Source organism: Tamandua tetradactyla, chromosome 6, assembly GCF_023851605.1.
Source record: "Tamandua tetradactyla isolate mTamTet1 chromosome 6, mTamTet1.pri, whole genome shotgun sequence".
Classification (NCBI taxonomy): domain Eukaryota; kingdom Metazoa; phylum Chordata; class Mammalia; order Pilosa; family Myrmecophagidae; genus Tamandua; species Tamandua tetradactyla.
In genome coordinates, this window is record NC_135332.1 from 19,906,352 (window position 1) to 19,923,292 (window position 16,941).

At 47.6% G+C, this 16,941-nt stretch overlaps 1 protein-coding gene across 10 annotated transcripts in view; it reads left to right on the plus strand.

The window, feature by feature from the left end:
• The window catches only part of ULK2 (unc-51 like autophagy activating kinase 2), a 120,640-nt gene extending 110,684 nt beyond the window's left edge, over positions 1-9,956 (plus strand). For 5 of the 10 annotated variants that reach the window (XM_077164001.1, XM_077164006.1, XM_077164003.1 and 2 more), the window contains 7 exons: positions 584-792; positions 3,972-4,150; positions 4,588-4,706; positions 5,016-5,173; positions 6,752-6,887; positions 7,682-7,736; positions 8,069-9,956. In XM_077164001.1, the coding sequence (XP_077020116.1) occupies positions 584-792; positions 3,972-4,150; positions 4,588-4,706; positions 5,016-5,173; positions 6,752-6,887; positions 7,682-7,736; positions 8,069-8,156 (944 nt within the window). In that variant the 3' untranslated portion in view covers positions 8,157-9,956. Of the gene's footprint in view, positions 1-583; positions 793-3,943; positions 4,151-4,587; positions 4,707-5,015; positions 5,174-6,751; positions 6,888-7,681 lie in introns of those variants that run through there. The other 5 variants (XM_077164002.1, XM_077164004.1, XM_077164007.1 and 2 more) reach the window with 5 other exon arrangements.
• The last annotated feature ends 6,985 nt before the right edge of the window (positions 9,957-16,941 follow it).

The following is a 16,941-nucleotide window of genomic DNA, read 5'->3' on the forward strand; positions in this document are numbered from 1 at the left end:
ACCCCTGATTGTGGTTGTGGAGGGGTCTGGGTCTTGCCATGTGGTGGGGCAGCCCTAGAAGGGGCTGTACCAATGCTAACAGTGTCTCATCCGTGGTAGGCGCCTTCCTGTTTGTAATACCACCGTGCAGTTTTTCCCCCAAATAAGTTATTCAAAAGAAGTTAAAAACCGTGTGCATTAGTGTTATTTATAATAGGAAAAAATCAGAAATAATACCAATGTCCCCAGTTGGAGGAATAGCTAAGGAAATTACTTACATAACTTGAATGAATCACTGTGCATCTGTTGAGTTTTAGAATTAAGATTACGGGACAACATGGAGAAGTGAGTATGATATAAATTTGTTTAAAATGATATTGAAAAGCTAGCTATGATGACTGTAGAAAAACATACGGGCAAAGAAGTAAAAGTAAACCTGGAAAAATAAAAACCATAGTTACACTCAAATAGGGTTCGGTGGCGTTTCTCTTACGATTTCCTTCCTTGTTTGAATTGGTCTTGTTTGGTCATTAGAAGCAGGCGTGGGGTGCACGCCCAGCCCTTGAATTGACCGGCGGCCACCCTGTGTCCTGTTTCCTTGCAGGGGGACCGAGCAGCTCCGGAGGCCCCATCTGCCCGGTCAGCGGCCGCATGTGCCTGGGCTCCCCGCCGGGGCTGTGCCTGGGGGTGTCTCCTCCGGGGGCGGAGGCAGCCCCCAGCCCGAGATACCTGCCTTATGGTGCTTCACCCCCCAGCTTAGAGGGGCTCATCACCTTCGAAGCCCCCGAACTTCCTGAGGAGACGCTGATGGAGGTAGAGGAGGGCCTCTGGGGCAGGGAGCACCTGCCACTGGGATGCTGCTTATGCCTTTTCCTACCCTTTTTTATGTTTTTTCGCATGGGCAGGCTGGGGGAATCGAACCTGGGTCTCCTGCCTGCTGAGCCACAGTGGCCCGCCCACTTTTCCCTACTTTTAACTTGCTCTTTTCCTGTTGAACCCCACTGCTGATGTATTTCCAGGATCCCTGCTTAGTTCTGGCTCTTGAGAAGTGCCACATAGAGGTTTTAGGTTCCTTTTTCTTTTTTAACTGAAGCTTATTGACTATTTATAGAATACTTAAAACAATTTTTTTTCTAAAAGCAACTTTTTATTCTGAGTTTGCTTTTCCTCATAAGACAATACACGTGAACTTAGTTTTTTTTTTTTTAAATGCAAGACATTTATTATTCTACAGAAGTCATTCAAAGATGTACAAATAATGCAATATTTTAGGCATGAATCACTTTATGGAAAAACTGACCGCAAGCTATCCTTTACTGAAATAATTTTTGTCATTGTCTTTTTCTTAGCTGAGGCCTTGCTCTTTGGCTAACATCAGAGCTCAGCTTAAGTTGGGCGAAGGTGTGGTCCCAGGCGGGGCCGTCCTTCTGTCCCGTCACTTGTTCCTCTTTAGCCCTGTCAGGACTGAGTCACCCCATTTGAGGAGGCTCCAGTCCTGGCCCTGGGGCAGTGGCCATGAGCCCATGGGTGGACAGTGTCTCTGAGGAGGACATCAGTTCACGTGAGGCCAGGCCGAGTCGGGGTGGGCCTCTGTCCAGCAACCGGAGACCGTAGAGGCAGAGGTCCTTTGGGCAGATGTGGGAGGAGGAGAGGGGCAGAGGTTGCCACCAGGCTTGCCAAAGGGCTGCGGAGAGCTGGGTGTGGGACCTACACCTCCAGAACTGTGCGAGCAGGCGCACCCCCCGTGGTGGGAGCCAGCCAGGCCGCGGTAGTTCTTACAGAAGCCCTGGCAAGCCAAGCACACCCTGTCTGCCCCGTATTTATCTTACCGTGGTGTCAAAAAGTAACTGCACGTTAACAGTATGCATTTACAAAGCACCAATGATACATAAAACCATGCTAAACCCTTGCAGACCTTAGCCCTTTTAATTCTCAAAACAGCCTTAAGAGTTTTAATTAGTATTATTTGATGTCTGATAAAATGGATTCAAGAAAGAAATGCAATTGAATGTTTCTAACACATATATCAAGTCCATGAAGCATTAAGAAACTGTAAAATAAGCTTGTCAGTTAATATGAGAAACATTTTAATAGAGCATTTGTTACTTTAAGTAAAGTTTGATGCAGATTTCAAAATAATAATTGCTGCCATTATATTTTATTCTTTTTTTAGCTGTTTATTTTTTATTGGTATATGTTATATGTTCACATACCATGTCCTCATCCAAAGGGTACAGCCAGTGGTTCACAATACTGTCATATTGCTGTGCATTTATCATCACAATCGACTTTTTCCCCTTTTTTAGTGGCAGGGGTGCATAGTCTGGGAATCGAACCTGGATCTCCTGTATGGAAGGCAGGCATTTTTCCCTTTTTTGTGAAAAATAACATATATATATATAAAGGCAATAAATTTCAAAGCACATCACAACAATTAGTTATAAAACAGGTATCAAAGTTTGGTATGGGTTATAATTCTACAATTTTAGGTTCTTACTGCTAGCTGCTCTAAGATACTGGAGACTAAAAGAAATATAAATACACTGATTCAGCAATCATGTTCATTTGTTATACCCTACCTTCTCTGTATAACTCTACCACCACCTTTGACCTTTCTCCCACTCTTTAGGGGTGTTTGGGCTGTGCCCATTCTAACTTTTACATGTTGGAAAGGGCTGTCAATAATATGGGATAGGGGGATGGAACTAGCTGATGTTCTTGGAGAGGCTCAGCCCTCTGCATTTCAGGACTTATCTGGTCCAGGGACCCATCTGGAGGTTGTAGGTTTCTGGAAAGTTACCCTAGTGCATGGAACCTTTGTAGAATCAGATATAATGCCCCTAGATTGAATTTAGAGTTTGAAAGAATAATGCCAGTTTTGTCATTAACATTGAGAAACATACCTGTCAAGCAGACTGCTTTATGGGGCCAAATCCAAAGAAAAAGACATTGTAAAAACTTGGAGGATGCTGAGCACAAATTCAGAACCAGGGAAGAGTTAACTTTATGTTCTCAGCAACTGTGCCAGTTCAGTTCCCCCGTCTCAACTTGAGGACAACACTAGACATGTCCTCAGTCCCTGGATACAGTGCTAATTGAGTTTTTTTTTTTTTTACGTAGTTTTATTGAGATATATTCATGCACTGAGTTTTAAGTTAAATTTTTATGAACTCTTCTGACTGATGAACAATTTTCTCTTATGTAGGACCTCTGGACTTTCTATTTTGTGTGAATAAGAATGAAGATAAATGTATTACATAAAAGTTACAAAATACTGCATGCAGAATTTTAGTAATGATTTGTAGTAGTTTTAGTAGTAATTCAGTCTCCATCAAATGAGACATAAATTCAGTATGTTGTAATATGTGTTCCAATGTATTGGAACACACAGTCCAATATGCTGTCATGGGGCAAAATAGCATTCATTTCAGAATGTCCATTTTTAAATGGCAGTCCTGGATGCTGATGTGCCTACAATCCCCATCTTAACTAACTGAAAGCATCACAGCATTTAGAGCTTTGGTATTAGGAATCACAGTTAACTGAGAAACATCAGAAATTAAAATAAAGCATCTCTGAAGTTACAAGAAATCAGTAGATCCACTAAACTATCAGAACTCGGTTTAGTGTGCAGAATAGCCTTATAGTGTGCATCCATTCAATCATTTAGCCCCTCCTCCCTCCCCAGTGGAGCACTGCAACTCACGTCTTTGCAGTGCACACACTCACCCGCGCACACACTCAGCCACGCACACACCCACACACACATTCACCCCCGCACACACCCGCACACACCTGCACACACCCGCGCACATACTCACATTTGTGTTTTTTGCATTAGTTTCCTGAAATTAAAAAGTTTGAATTCCTTTGATCATTTGGATTTTCATTAAGTGTAGAAAATGCTAGCAGCGGCTGTGGTTTATATACAGAAATGAGTTTGTACCTGTTTTTATTCTGAAAGTTTCTAAGAAACATTGGCTTTGCTTCAGCGAGAACACACGGACACACTGCGCCACCTGAACGCGGTGCTGCTGTTCACCGAGTGTGTGCTGGACCTGACGGCCGTGCGGGCCGGGAGCCCAGAGCTGTGCAGCTCGGCTGTGTCCGTGGACCAGATCCAGGAGAGTGTGCTCGTGGACCAGATCAGCCAGCTGGGCAAGGATTGGGGGTCGGTGCCTCGTTTGCCATTAATTTCCAGATCCCTCCTGCTCTCGGTCAGCTTGGCCTGGGCTGCAGTAGTTGCCGCACTGCCAGCCAAGTCTTAGCACTGACGGCTGCAGGCGTCTCTGGGTATTGCATTGCACGAGAGTTACATGAGCCAGGGCTCGGGGTCAACGAACCCCAGCATTGCCTTTTCCCTGTCAGCTGCCCCACTGGCGATGGTTAACAATGAAGTGATTGTCGATTTTTTGTCTAAGTGTGTCCGTTGTATCCAGGGTACACACACCTCTCCCTTCAGGAGTTATTTGTGAATTTAAAAAGTCAGGGAGCATGATCTTCCTGTAGAGGGGATGCTGAGTGCCAAGTGGTGGCCTGGTGCATAGGAGAGCCAGGTCTGGCCCATGGGCTGCCAGGCTGACCCTCTGCTTGCTGTCTCTTGTGCAGGCGGGTGGAGCAGCTGGTGCTATACATGAAGGCGGCACAGCTGCTCGCAGCGTCTCTGCACCTTGCCAAAGCCCAGATCAAGTCCGGGAAGCTGAGCCCATCCACGGCCGTGAAACAAGGTAAGGGGCAGCGCAGCAGCGCGGGCGCACTGGCAGACCTCAGCTACCCAGGGCCTGTTAGGTCAGGGACACTCTGTTGAAGAATCACTGTATTATTAAGTATTCTTATTCAAAAGGGGAAAGACGCTGGGTTTTTTTTTTCCTTTTGCCATTAAATGGATACAAAGAAAAGTCAGAAGTGCTTTATTCTCAGTCTTAACTGAAAGAGAGCATTGGAAAGAATCTGATGGCCAGTCATTCTTTTTCACTGATCATGTCACATTTCTGAAGGAAAATTGAAATTTATTCCCATCTCAACTTTTTTTTCAGTTGTCAAAAATTTGAATGAGCGATACAAATTCTGCATCACCATGTGCAAGAAACTCACAGAAAAACTGAATCGATTCTTCTCTGACAAACAGAGATTTATTGATGAAATCAACAACGTAACTGCAGAGAAACTCATCTATAATTGTGCTGTAGAAATGGTAACCTTTTTTTCAGTTTAATACTGATAGTGGTAGTTATCTTTAAAAACACTTTTGAATTGAATACCTACTGATCTATTCCTTCTTAAAAAAAAGCTTATCCACACCACCCCCACAACCAAGTTTGTGGGTCCTCCTAATAAAGGAGTGACTGGATGCAATAAACATTTAAGTAACATTTAATGTAAGGTGTATTTTAATGTAGTTAATATAACTTATACATCTGGTTATCACATTTGGTAAAATTTGATTATTTCTCTTAAAAAATTGCTAATATTAGCTAATCTTTTCATAGTTTGCATTAAAAAACTGCATCTGTTGCTGATTTTCTACTGTTTAAGAAATCTTGGCTAGATAAAGTTGTCAGAAAAAATACTGTTTTTTTAATCAAGTAACAAAAATTTCTGTGCTCAGATACCATTACTGACCTTACTAAAGTCTAGACACAAAGTAAAAGCTACTTTGTCAATTGTCTGCTTACTATTGGAAATAATTTTTTAGTAATCATAATAAACCATCATATGAAAAAAACTTATGGAACACAAACTATTGACAAGGATAATGACTACTGATATGAATAATATACATTCTTCATATGATTTTTTTTTTTTTAAGAATTTTGAGCCAGGGAAAATGTCTGCTCCTGAGGAATTAGGGTGTTTCTTTCCTTTCTGATAATCAGAGCCACATAAAAGTAAATTCTTCCTTTGCCCTGGCTGGTTATGAAGCTTAGTGGACTTAGGTTTAGTTACTTCTTTCTTGTGCCTTTTTTTAACTCTGACTCTCTCTATCCATTTGAAAGAGACAGAGCATATGAACCAGTAAATCAGGGTACTGAATTACTGACAGTTCTGGCATTTCATGATTTAACAGGAAATCAGAATGCTGTTGGAAACTGCCAGTACCCATAACCCTGTGAATAATACAACTGTCCCCTCCTCATCACACTTCCTTTGTATCACCTCCCACTCTACCTCCGTGACGTGGCCTCGGCATTAGTTCCTGTTGGCTTTCCCTTGAAATAACACCTCTCCTGTATTTCGTTCCATCCTGTGCCTCCTCCTATGACAGCGCTTGCCCCTTGGGGTTAGACGTGCACGTTTTCACACACCTGACCCTCCAGGCCGTGAGCTCTCCTTCACTGTGGGGCACTTAGTAGGTGCTCAGTAAACACTTGTGAATGAATGAATGGGTGAGTGACTAAGCCAGAAAATTATTTGACATGGAATAGAAGCTAATAAGTGATTTTAACATCCTTTCATTATATTGCTGTAAAAAGATCTGCTTTAAAGAAATGGCTGGTTACCCTGGTGTGAAAGTGTATGTTTAAATTAAACTTTTTACAAGATTTGCAGTATAAATCTTATGAGTTTTGCATCTCTTCTTTAAGTGTAAGAAGCTTATATTTGAATGCAGAATAACTAACTCTTCTGCCAAGAAACTTCTGTATCTCTTACATCCTGATGAATCTTTGTTTTGTATAGTTTGGTAGACTATAGCATTTCTCAAAACGTTTGAATTCTAGGTAGATTCTATTTAAAGCTGCATCGCCCAAATTTGTGTTTTTGTTGCCTGCAGGTTCAGTCTGCAGCCCTGGATGAGATGTTCCAGCAGACGGAAGATATTGTGTGTCGCTATCACAGGGCGGCCCTTCTTCTGGAAGGCCTAACCAAGATCCTGCAGGACCCTGCAGATATAGAAAATGTACACAGATGTAAGTCGACTTAGAAAGTTGTGGATTTATTGATTATAATTTAATTGTCTCCTATAGGTTTAGTAAAAAGAGCTTGGAGTTTGGATTCATGGATTTGAATCTTGTCTTTCTGAGAAAATTACTTAACCTTTCAGCGGTTTCAGCTTCTTCTTTAAGAGAGGAACAACCCTCTTTAAATTTAGAGTTGGGAGGACTGGAGATAATGCATGTCAGGTACTGGCTGTAAATTTCTACCCGGCATTGCTGGGTGGGTGGGTGTGTGTTTATTGTTCAGTGCAGTCATTCTAAGCCTCATGGCTTAGTGACTAAAGGAAGTGGGTCCCCTTTGCACACGGGTTTGGACAGATGGCACCGTGACGCTGATGGGGTAGTGGGATGCTGTCGCCTCATCCAACACAAGCACAGCACTCTGGGTTTTGAGGAGGGCGCCCTGGACCCATTGCAGTGTTTGTGATCTACATTGTATGTGGGACATTTTGAGCAGCTCCGGGGGCTGTAAGTCCTAATACTAGGTGCAGGTGAAGCAAGCTGTCTGTTAAATCCTGAATGTTCTTTGTTTGACATGCTCATCTGTGCATTACCGCTGGGCAGCACTAAGCAGGAATCATACCTAGACCATCACCATGTAGAAAGCAGAAAATTTATTCAGTACTGTTGCTTTGGAGCAAAGATAGAACAGAAACAAGGATGGAGGTATAGAGCTAGTGATTTTTTAAAAATTGTGTTCTTCCATCTTGGTTTTGAAGATATAAGTGATTTTTATCATGTTTTAATTTTTTTTACTTTGTTTCTAGACAAATCTAGTATTGAAAGAAGATTGTCGGCACTCTGCTACAGCCCCGGGACCCTGTGAGCAGCGGCTTGTCCCATGGGCCCATCCAGGGGGATGGGGACCGGGGCAGGGCGTAGTAGGTACAGTGGTTCTTCAGTGGTGGCTACCAAAGAACAGCAGTGATTTCAAAAAGGAAAAAACATGCAAAAACTACATAGTTGTAGGAAATTTGCCTTATCAGAGAAGTCACCCTTTCTTTTTCCTTTGTGGAAACAGAAGCGAGAGTCTTCTACTTGGCTCTCAGTTCGAACTTGGTAATAAATGTGCTTTAAGAACTAAAATGATAGTACAGTTATTTGTAAGGATACCTAAGAGGGAAACTGTGAGCAGCTCTTCCCTCATCCACCAGGGCAGAGCGCTGTGTGAATTCCACGTGGTTGAGAAGGATGAGAATTAGTTTGCCTGTCTCAGAGCACTGGAGACTTGGTGAGGCATGAAAGTAAAAGTGTCGACATCTTGTCCAGGCAGTTTGGTATTTGGGGTAAGTCTGTTGTAGTCGGAGCATGCCTCCTGTTACAGCTCACCAAGAAATAGCTTAAGAAGAACCGAAAGATAGCTCTTCGAAGAAATTTTGAAATCTTCAGTTTGACCTAACATGGATGCATTAATCTTCTAAAATATTTCATATTGCACTAATTTATTAAAACTGTGTATTGAATTTTGCAATTTAAAACTAAATGATGCACACAAATGGACTTGTTTGAAATATTTTACGTGATATATACATGTATCCTTTCCAGCATTCAGATGTAATCTCTAGTGGACTTTTAAATGTTAAAGCCTTTATTCATGTGAACCTTGGCATTTTTTTACCTGTTTACCTACAACCACAGATTTTTGTCAGTACTATTTTGAGTTGCTGGTTGTTTGCTTTTGGTTGCATTTTTAAATGTGCATGCAGAATGTACATTGATGCCTGTGACCTCTCTCTAGGTTTATTAAAGGCTACGTTTATTTGGGCAGTGTTAGAACAAATACCATAAATTGAGAGGACCTTTCAATAACTATAATAGGGCCAAACCAGGTTGTGACCGAACAGCTTGTTAGTGATGTGGCGTGTCTGTATAAGGTTGGTAGAAGATGGGGTGTATTATTTTTTAAATGAAGTTTGTTTCCTCTTAGGAGAGTAGGCAGCTTTCTCCAGCCTGTTGGTTTTATATTAATCCAGACATTTCACCAAACAGCTGTCATGGAGCATGGGGGCAGGTACCCTCCCTTCAGAAACGATTCCAGCATTGTCTGTTAGTTTATTTCTTTTACTTACCTGCTTGAATACTTGAATAAACCATCCTCCGCTTTTAATCCTTTTATTTGAATCCTTTTAGATAATATAATGTGAACTCTGACAAAGTGCACAAATGCTCTTTGGCATTAATCTAATTTTAGTGTACTGATGAAAACCAACCAACAAAAAAAAATGTGCTTTTTTCCTTTACTTTGACAAAGTAATGTAATTTTTACCTTATTTATCTGTATGAAATTCCAGCAGTTAATTTGAACCTTATTTATATGATGTTTGTATTTTTAGGTCTTTAATACAGTGTTTCTACCTCTCATTTGTAATTGCATGCTTGTTCTTGAAGATAGGGGATGCTCATGGAATTGTTGTGTAGCCTTTTTATTACTGTCTGTACAGATGTATATTAAGGTAAAATAAAACTGACAGTGTTTCTAGGGTAGAGCTGACTCCATATGAAGGAGCTTGTCAAACCAGATGATTCCTTCATGAGTTTGGAGACGTGGCCTGACTCCTGTTCCCACCCAGGATGGGTGGTGTCCGGCGGGCAGAGCAGGGCTCAGCAGGCACAGGCACGGGCATCGCTGTTGATGACACTGTATCCTGTACGAGTTTTCAGAGTTTATGGTGCAATTTCATTGATCTCAGTTTTCACCATTATCTCAGTTGGTCCCCCGGTGGGTGATGTTTCTTCTTTCCCCCCACCTCTCCCCTCCTTTTAAACACAGGATGGAACAGGCTCAGAGAGGGTAAGTGCTTGAGCTGAAGCCAGGCAGCGGGGAGTGGCCAGCCTCGTGTGGTGACGTCCAGTCCACTCTTCCCCATGTGTAACACCCGCTGGGTGAGCCAGCGGCATCGAAGCAGCAGAGAAGAACAAACTGTACATTCACAGCTGATGGTTCTGAGCACACTTCCGTTATCAAGGCTAATTGTTTTAAGAGATTTTGCCTTGATTACAGCAATAATAAACATGCTTTATGTTTCCTTGAGTGGTTTTTAATTCTGTATCATGTTTCTTGTATGGAAAACAGTGAATTTGCTGTAGGCCGCTTCTTTTGTCAGGACTGGCTCTACCTCCAGCCTGTCTGGACTTGAAGGCATGCTCTTTAAGTCGTGGTTTCCATTTTGCACCACCCTTTCTGGAGTCATGGTACGAGAACTAAGAGGAGCCCACTGTTGGGCCAGGTTGCCTCAGTCTCTACAGGGTAACAGGAAGGACATTGAGCTGTACGAGGTGACATGAGAGGAGGCCCCCAAACTCGCGTGTCCCGCGTTGCTCACCTCCCCGTGCCACCATCCCCTGCAGGAGTGTGGCCATCCCTCCAGCACCCATGCCCAGGTTGGAAAAGCTGCTCCCTTGGTACTTCTGGGAAGAGCGCGTTTAAAAACTCAGACACCAAATACATTAGATAAGTTAGAGTATCTCAAAGAGCTGAGAGACACAGCACTCGGAAAAGACAGGTAAAGCCGCCTATGGTCCATTGGTTCAGGTGTCTAGAAAATCCTGGAGCTGAAGTAAGTGGCGTGAGCACAGGCTGTGAAAGAGGCCTTCCCACTTTCACATGTGCTCCCTGGGAGCTTTCGAAGCCATCTTAAGTTCTTTCTGGAACCAAGCATCTTAAGTTCTTGGGAAGACTGCCTGCTGACATACTGTCGGGGAGTAGGTGCTGCTCAGAGAATTTTGTCTTTAAGCCACTGACGGGCGCATCTGGAGCTCCTGGTCCTGACTGGGTGCCATCCCCGTTTATCAGAGCCCTCGTGGGAATACCTGCCTTGGGTGAGGGGCCACAGCAGTATTTTCCTCACCTGAATCAGAGGAAGCCACATGAGAAGCCACCCGGAAAGAACCACACGACAGGGAAACATCAGTCCCCAGATCTCAGCAGTTGTGGAAGAGGCAAAGCCAACTAGGTGAAGGATTGATTAATGTCATGTGTATTTTTATTTTATATAAATATTGAGGAAAATACAGGGAAAACATTGTAGGTTTACAATTATGGGGTGCTGATACTCAGGAAATGGAGAGAGCCAGGTATGAAAGGAAAAAGACTTCTAAAAACGGTTTGTGCATATTTGTAAAATTATATTTACATGATTATTATAAAGTTATAGCATGTTTAGATTATTTTCTATATTTATTGCGCAATTCATGATGAGGGTGCATGGAATCTGCTTGTTAGGATTTGGGGTGGGGTCTCCAGGGCTCCATGTGCCGTGACCCCCGCTGGGCTCAGCCTCCCTCCTGCTGGGCCGTTCGGCACACCAACTTTGGGCCCAGGCCCCGTGCCCCCTGCCCGCCCTGCGCTGCCCTCTGCCCTGACCGTGGGGTCCTTTCTGGGAGCCTGCACCCCATCGGGGCCGGGCTTCAGGGTGGGGTGGGGGAACTCGGCATCCTCGGGGAGGTTCCTTGGCCCTTCCTGGCCTCAGCAGGCCTCCAACCCTGGTGGTGGTTGGATTCAGAGGCCCCAGGAGTGGGTCCCTTCTCACCTTCTCCCCAGAACGTGCAGCTGCCGCTGGTGACGAGGGCCGGGCGGTCTGCTCCTTTCATCCGCCAAGGAGGGACCTAGGCAGCAGGAGTGGACCAGCTGATAAAAACCCACACCCCTGCTGCTCACCATTGGGCCCTTGGAAGTTGTTGGCCAGTGCAGGGCTTTGAAGGGGTGCAGAAGGTGGGGTGCCTCGCCCCAGCAGAAAGGTTAGAAATGGTGTCCAGTGGGTAAAGCCAAGTTCAGCCCCCACCCCTATCCCTTGGTACCCTCATCGTCCAGATTCCAGCCAAGCCCTGGCACTCAGCCTCCCTGGAAATTTGCAGCTTATCTGAATTTGCCTTATCGGGAACTTTACATGGGAAGCACCGGAACCCAGCCAGCTGAGGGTGTGAAAGGTGGACCTTGGAGAGAGCGAGTGGGAGGGACGGTGCTCAAGAAAAGGCAGGTGGGTGGCGGGGAGCCCGTGCAGGCACTGAGGAGGGACGGGTGTGCACAGGACTGAAGTGCCACCCCTTGGAGCTGGAGGGTCAGGCTAAGGGGAAGGGCATTTGGAAAACAAGACCTCCCGTGGTATGAGAAGATACTGCAGCTCAGTGAAGCTAACTTCTCTCACTGAATGATGTGCGGAGGAATTTCACTTTACAAAGCTCTTTAGGATCCTACAACAACTGTTATTTGACACAAGACCCAGGTCCCACAGCTGGAGACAGACGAGAGTAGAGCTGATTTCACGCCTTGTGCTGCTTCCAAAGGTTTTAATTTTTTTTAGTAATTAAAAAAATTGTAAAGTTGTAAGGACAGTACAGAGTCTCCACTCCCAGGCTCCCCTGCACGAGTGTAAGAGTATTTTAATCATGTAACTCTGGGATTCTGTAAGCGCTTACAGTAGCACAGACACTTATCACAGCGATGGACCCGGCATCATGAACTTCAGTCCAGGCTGGACCCCGGTTGCTGTCGTGCTGACCTGGACCCCACGCCACAGCTGGTGTCCTGCTTCCTCAGGGCCCAGGGCTCAGCTCTTCCTCGTCGTGGATGACTTGGGCAGCCTGGCGGGGGCTTTGCAGCCTCTTCCTCAGTTTGCACGGGCCTGGGGTCTTCCTCGCGTCCCGCTGGGGTGTGGGTTTCGGAAGCTGCAGAGGTGACGTGCCGTCCTCAGCACAGCACACCCGAGTCCACGGGGGGGACAGCCACCGTGTCCGAAGGTGGTCGGGACAAGGTGAAAGGGGGCCGCGGGGCCAGGCGGCACGGCACCACCTCTGCATCCGGCGAGCCTTCCAGCCCCGCCACCCGCGCGCCCCCGCTGCGCCCGCCGCCGGCTCCTCGCGCCGCTGCCCAAGGCTTCCCGTTCTGTCGCCTCGTTCCGGGGCTCGTTATTTCTTAAGTATTGCTTTTTATTTAAACATTTTTGAAAAATGTATGATGAAGCAATATTATTATTAACCAAAGGGTTCACTCTCGGTGTCGTACAGTTTGGGGGGCTTTAAAAAATTCTTGTGGTGATGGATATACCACCTGACTTTTCCGCGGTAGCCGCACTCAGGTGTGCAGGGCGGTGACGCCGCAGGGCGGTGCTCCCATCCAGCCACCCACTGCCCAAATGCTTCCCTCACCCGGGGCAGGAACTCCGCACTCAGGGAGCGTTAATCTCCGCTCTCAGAATTTCTTACCTGCGTCACAGGAAGCTGGGACCTTCGGTCTGGACCCTTTACGGCCACGTGGTTTCGAGGGCAACTCCAGAATTGCCAGCTACTGGGCGCTGCCGGCTGGGCACCTCCAGGCTTCCCGGCCGCGCCCCCGCGCCCCTCCTCGCGCTCCTGCGCCCCTCCTCGCCCCCGCGCCCCTCGCGCCCCCAGCAGACCGCTGAGGACCGGCCTCTGTGCTTCCCTCCCCGCGGCCTTCCCTTCTGCCGCCCCAAGCCTAAGCCCCCCACCCCCACCCCCCGTGGGCCCCGTCCGAAGCCACTCCCTTATCCTGCACCCTCAGCTCCGGCGCCCCCCGCCCCAGCCCGCCGCGTCCTGCGCGTGCCCCGCGGCCCAGCTGTCATCATATTTTGACATTTTCCTTCCATTTATTCCACTGCGCGAGATGCCCTTTCTGGGCACCCACTCGTGCCGGGGCTGTGCTAGGTGCCGAGTGAGTAAATCGACAGCGCCGGCTCCGTGGGGCTCAGTTCGAGCCGGGGGTGCCCGAGAGCCGGGAAAGCGAGGAGACGGACCGCGCGTCACCGGCCGAGAGCGCGGCGGAGAGACGAAAACGGGGGCGGGGGTGAGACGCGGGACCACCCGGCAGGTGCCGAGCCGGGGGCGGGGATAGGAGGGGGCACTCCAGGTGGGCGGGCACTCCAGGGTGGGGGGCGGGGGCTCTCCAGGGGGGCGGGCACTCCAGGGGGGCGGGCACTCCAGGTGCGGGGCCGGAAGGGGCACTCTAGGTGTTGGGGGGCGGGGGCTCTCCAGGTGGGGAGGAGCACTCCAGGTGTCCGTCCTCCAGGGACCGCCCCTCCCAGCCCAGCTGGGGACCTTGTGGTCCCACCCGAGTGAAATGGGAAGAGGGGGGCCCAGGAGGCTGCAGGTGGGGGCGGGGGCAGGAGGCGCCGGGTCAGGGGTGAGAGATGAAGGGCAAGAGCTTGCGGCGAGGCTGGGTGGGGAGGGAGCGAACCTGCTTTCCCGGTTTTTCCGCAGCCTCCTCCCCACCGCAGGTGCGCCTCGGAGGGAGGGGCCGCTACCCGACTCCTCCCTGCCGGTCTCTGTGTCCTGGGCGGCCACCGTGAGGGGCCTTCCCGGTAGTTTCATGAGCCCTTTTTATTTTTTAACTTTTTAATCGTATAGTATAACATATATGCAAAGCAAAGAAAGAAAAAAGGCAATAGTTTGCAAGGCACTCTTCTACATGTGGTGACAGGACAGATCCCAGAGTTTGTCATGGGCTACCATACCATCCTCTCAGATTCTTCCTTCTAGCTGCTCCAGCGTATAGGAGGCTACAGGGCTTAAATACTTTTGTATCATCACAATCGACATTTTTTCCTTCTTTTCTTTTTGTGAAAAATAACAAATATACCAAAAAAAGGAATAAATTCCAAAGCACATCGCAGCAATTAGTTGTAGAACATATTTCACAGTTTGACTTGGGTTACAATTCCACAATTTTAGATTTTTACTTCTGGCTGCTCTAAGGTACTCGAGACTAAAAGAAATATCAATATTCAGCATTCACATTCATTTGTTAAATCCTATCTTCTGTGTGTAACTCTACCATCAACTTTGATCTCTCCATCCCTCTCTTTAGGGGTGTTTGGGCTATGGCCATTCTAAATTTTGGATATTGGAAGGGTCTGTCACTAATATGGGGTAGGGAGATGGGACTATCTGATGTTTCTGGAGAGGCTGGGCTTGATTTCAGGATCTATCTGGACCAGGAACCCATCTGGAGGTTGTAGGTTTCTGGAAAGTTACTCTAGTGCTGGAACCCTTGTGGAATCTTACCTATTTCCCTACGTGTTCTTTAGGATTGACTGGAATGGTCCTGGCTGGGGGTTGGCAGGTTGGCAAGGTCTACCTGAAGTTTGCATAAGAACAACCTCCAGAGTAGCCTCTCAACTCTATTCGAACTCTCTGTGGCACTGATACTTAATAGTTACACTTCTTTTACCCCTCTTGGTCAGGATGGAATTGTTGATCACATGGTGCCAGGTCTGGATTCACCCCTGGGAGTCCTCTCTTACCAGGGAGACTTTCACCCCTGGATGTCATGTCCCACAGGAGAGCAATGATTTCACTTGCAGAGTTGGGCTTAGAGAGAAAGAGGTTAAATCTGAGCCACCAAAGAGGTCCTCCAGAAGTAACTGTTAGGCATGCCTATAGGTAGTCTAAGCTTGTCCGCTACCTGCGTAAGCTTCACAAGAGAAAGCCTCAAGATCAAGGGCATGCCTATTGATTTGGGTGTCCCTAAAGTTTTACACAGTATCAGCAGATTTAATAGTTTTAATTAATTAATGTTATCATTCTAGCCATGTTTAAGTATACAATTCCGTGACATTAAGAACATCAACAATGTTGTGTAGCCTTCACCACTCTATCTTCAGCACATTTCCATCACCCCAAGCAGAAACTCCCCCCACCCGGCCCCGTTAAGCACTAGCTCCCATCTGCTCAGTCCCACCCCAGCCCCCGGTAACCACTGCTCTGCTTTCTGTCTGTACGAATCTGCATATTCCAGATATCTCAGATAAGTGAGGTTGTATGATATTTGTGCTTTTGTGTCTGGCTTATTTCATTCAACAGGATGTAGCACAAGTGCAAACTTTACTCCTTTTTAATGGCTGAATAATACTCCCCTGGGTGTGTACATTTTGCTCACCCACTCATCTGCTTTGGTTATTGTAAATAATGCCTCTGTGAACATCAGTGTACCAGGATCTGTTCGAGTCCCTGTTTCAGTTCTTTTGGGTACATACTGGAAGTGGGATTGCCGGGGCAGATAATAATTCTATACTTAACTTTCTGAGGAGTGGCGCAATCGCGTCCCACAGTGGCCATCCCGTCTGACATTCTCACCGACGGTGTACGAGGATTCCCACTTCTGCACATCCTCACCCACTGCTGTGGTTTTTCAGTCATAGCCGTCCAGCGCTGTGAGCCTCACTGGTTGTTGACCCTCTTCTCTGGGGTGGGGGGCCAGGCCCATGGGGCAGCAGGTCTCCAGCTCTCAGAGCCCTGGGCCCCGCCGGGTGGGCTCCGTGCCCTGCATGCACGTGGGGACAGGGGAGGCCCGGTGAGGGAGCTGCAGGGGTCCCCTGCCCACTCTCCTTACCTGGTCACACAGCTGTCGTGGCGTGCAGGCGACCAGAGGGTCAGGAGACAGTGCGGGCAGTGTCCACCACAGCTGAGGCAGCCTGGGGCTCACCCCGCCTGGGCCCACCCCACCCAGGCCTTCATAGGTGCTGCCCGCGTTTTGCAGGAGACAAAGCTGAGGCTCGGAGGGAGCAGAGGCCCCCCTCATGCCGCACCCCACGTTTGAATATTGGCGTTTGTCTGCTTCTGCAGACGTCCCGGGTGGGCCCGCCCAGGGTCCTCCAGGCTCTTGCTCATTTCAGGAGCTCCAGCCGCTGGGAAGAGGCTCTTTCCCCTGATCTGTTGTTTTGTTTGTTTCTGTTTTTCCCCTAGGTGGGAATACCTAGCTGGACCCTGCACCAGGAGGAGGGGCCCCGAGGGCCAAAACTTGTAAGGCCTATTTCCCAGGCGCGTCCTGAGAGACCCCGGGGTCGGGTACCCCAAAGGTCCAAAGGTGGCAGCTCTGCCATCCCCGGAGCTGGGGTGCGGGTGGGGGGTGCACCCTGGGGACCCACCAAGCCGGGGACAGAGCTGTGGTGGATGGAGAAGCCAGCCTGTGCTAGCAGACCCTCCCCTCCCAGGAGCTCAAGGCCGAGGCGTAGATAGAGACGGATTCGGGCTGGAATCCGTGAGGTCAGTCTCGCCTTCCTCGTCTGTGAAATGG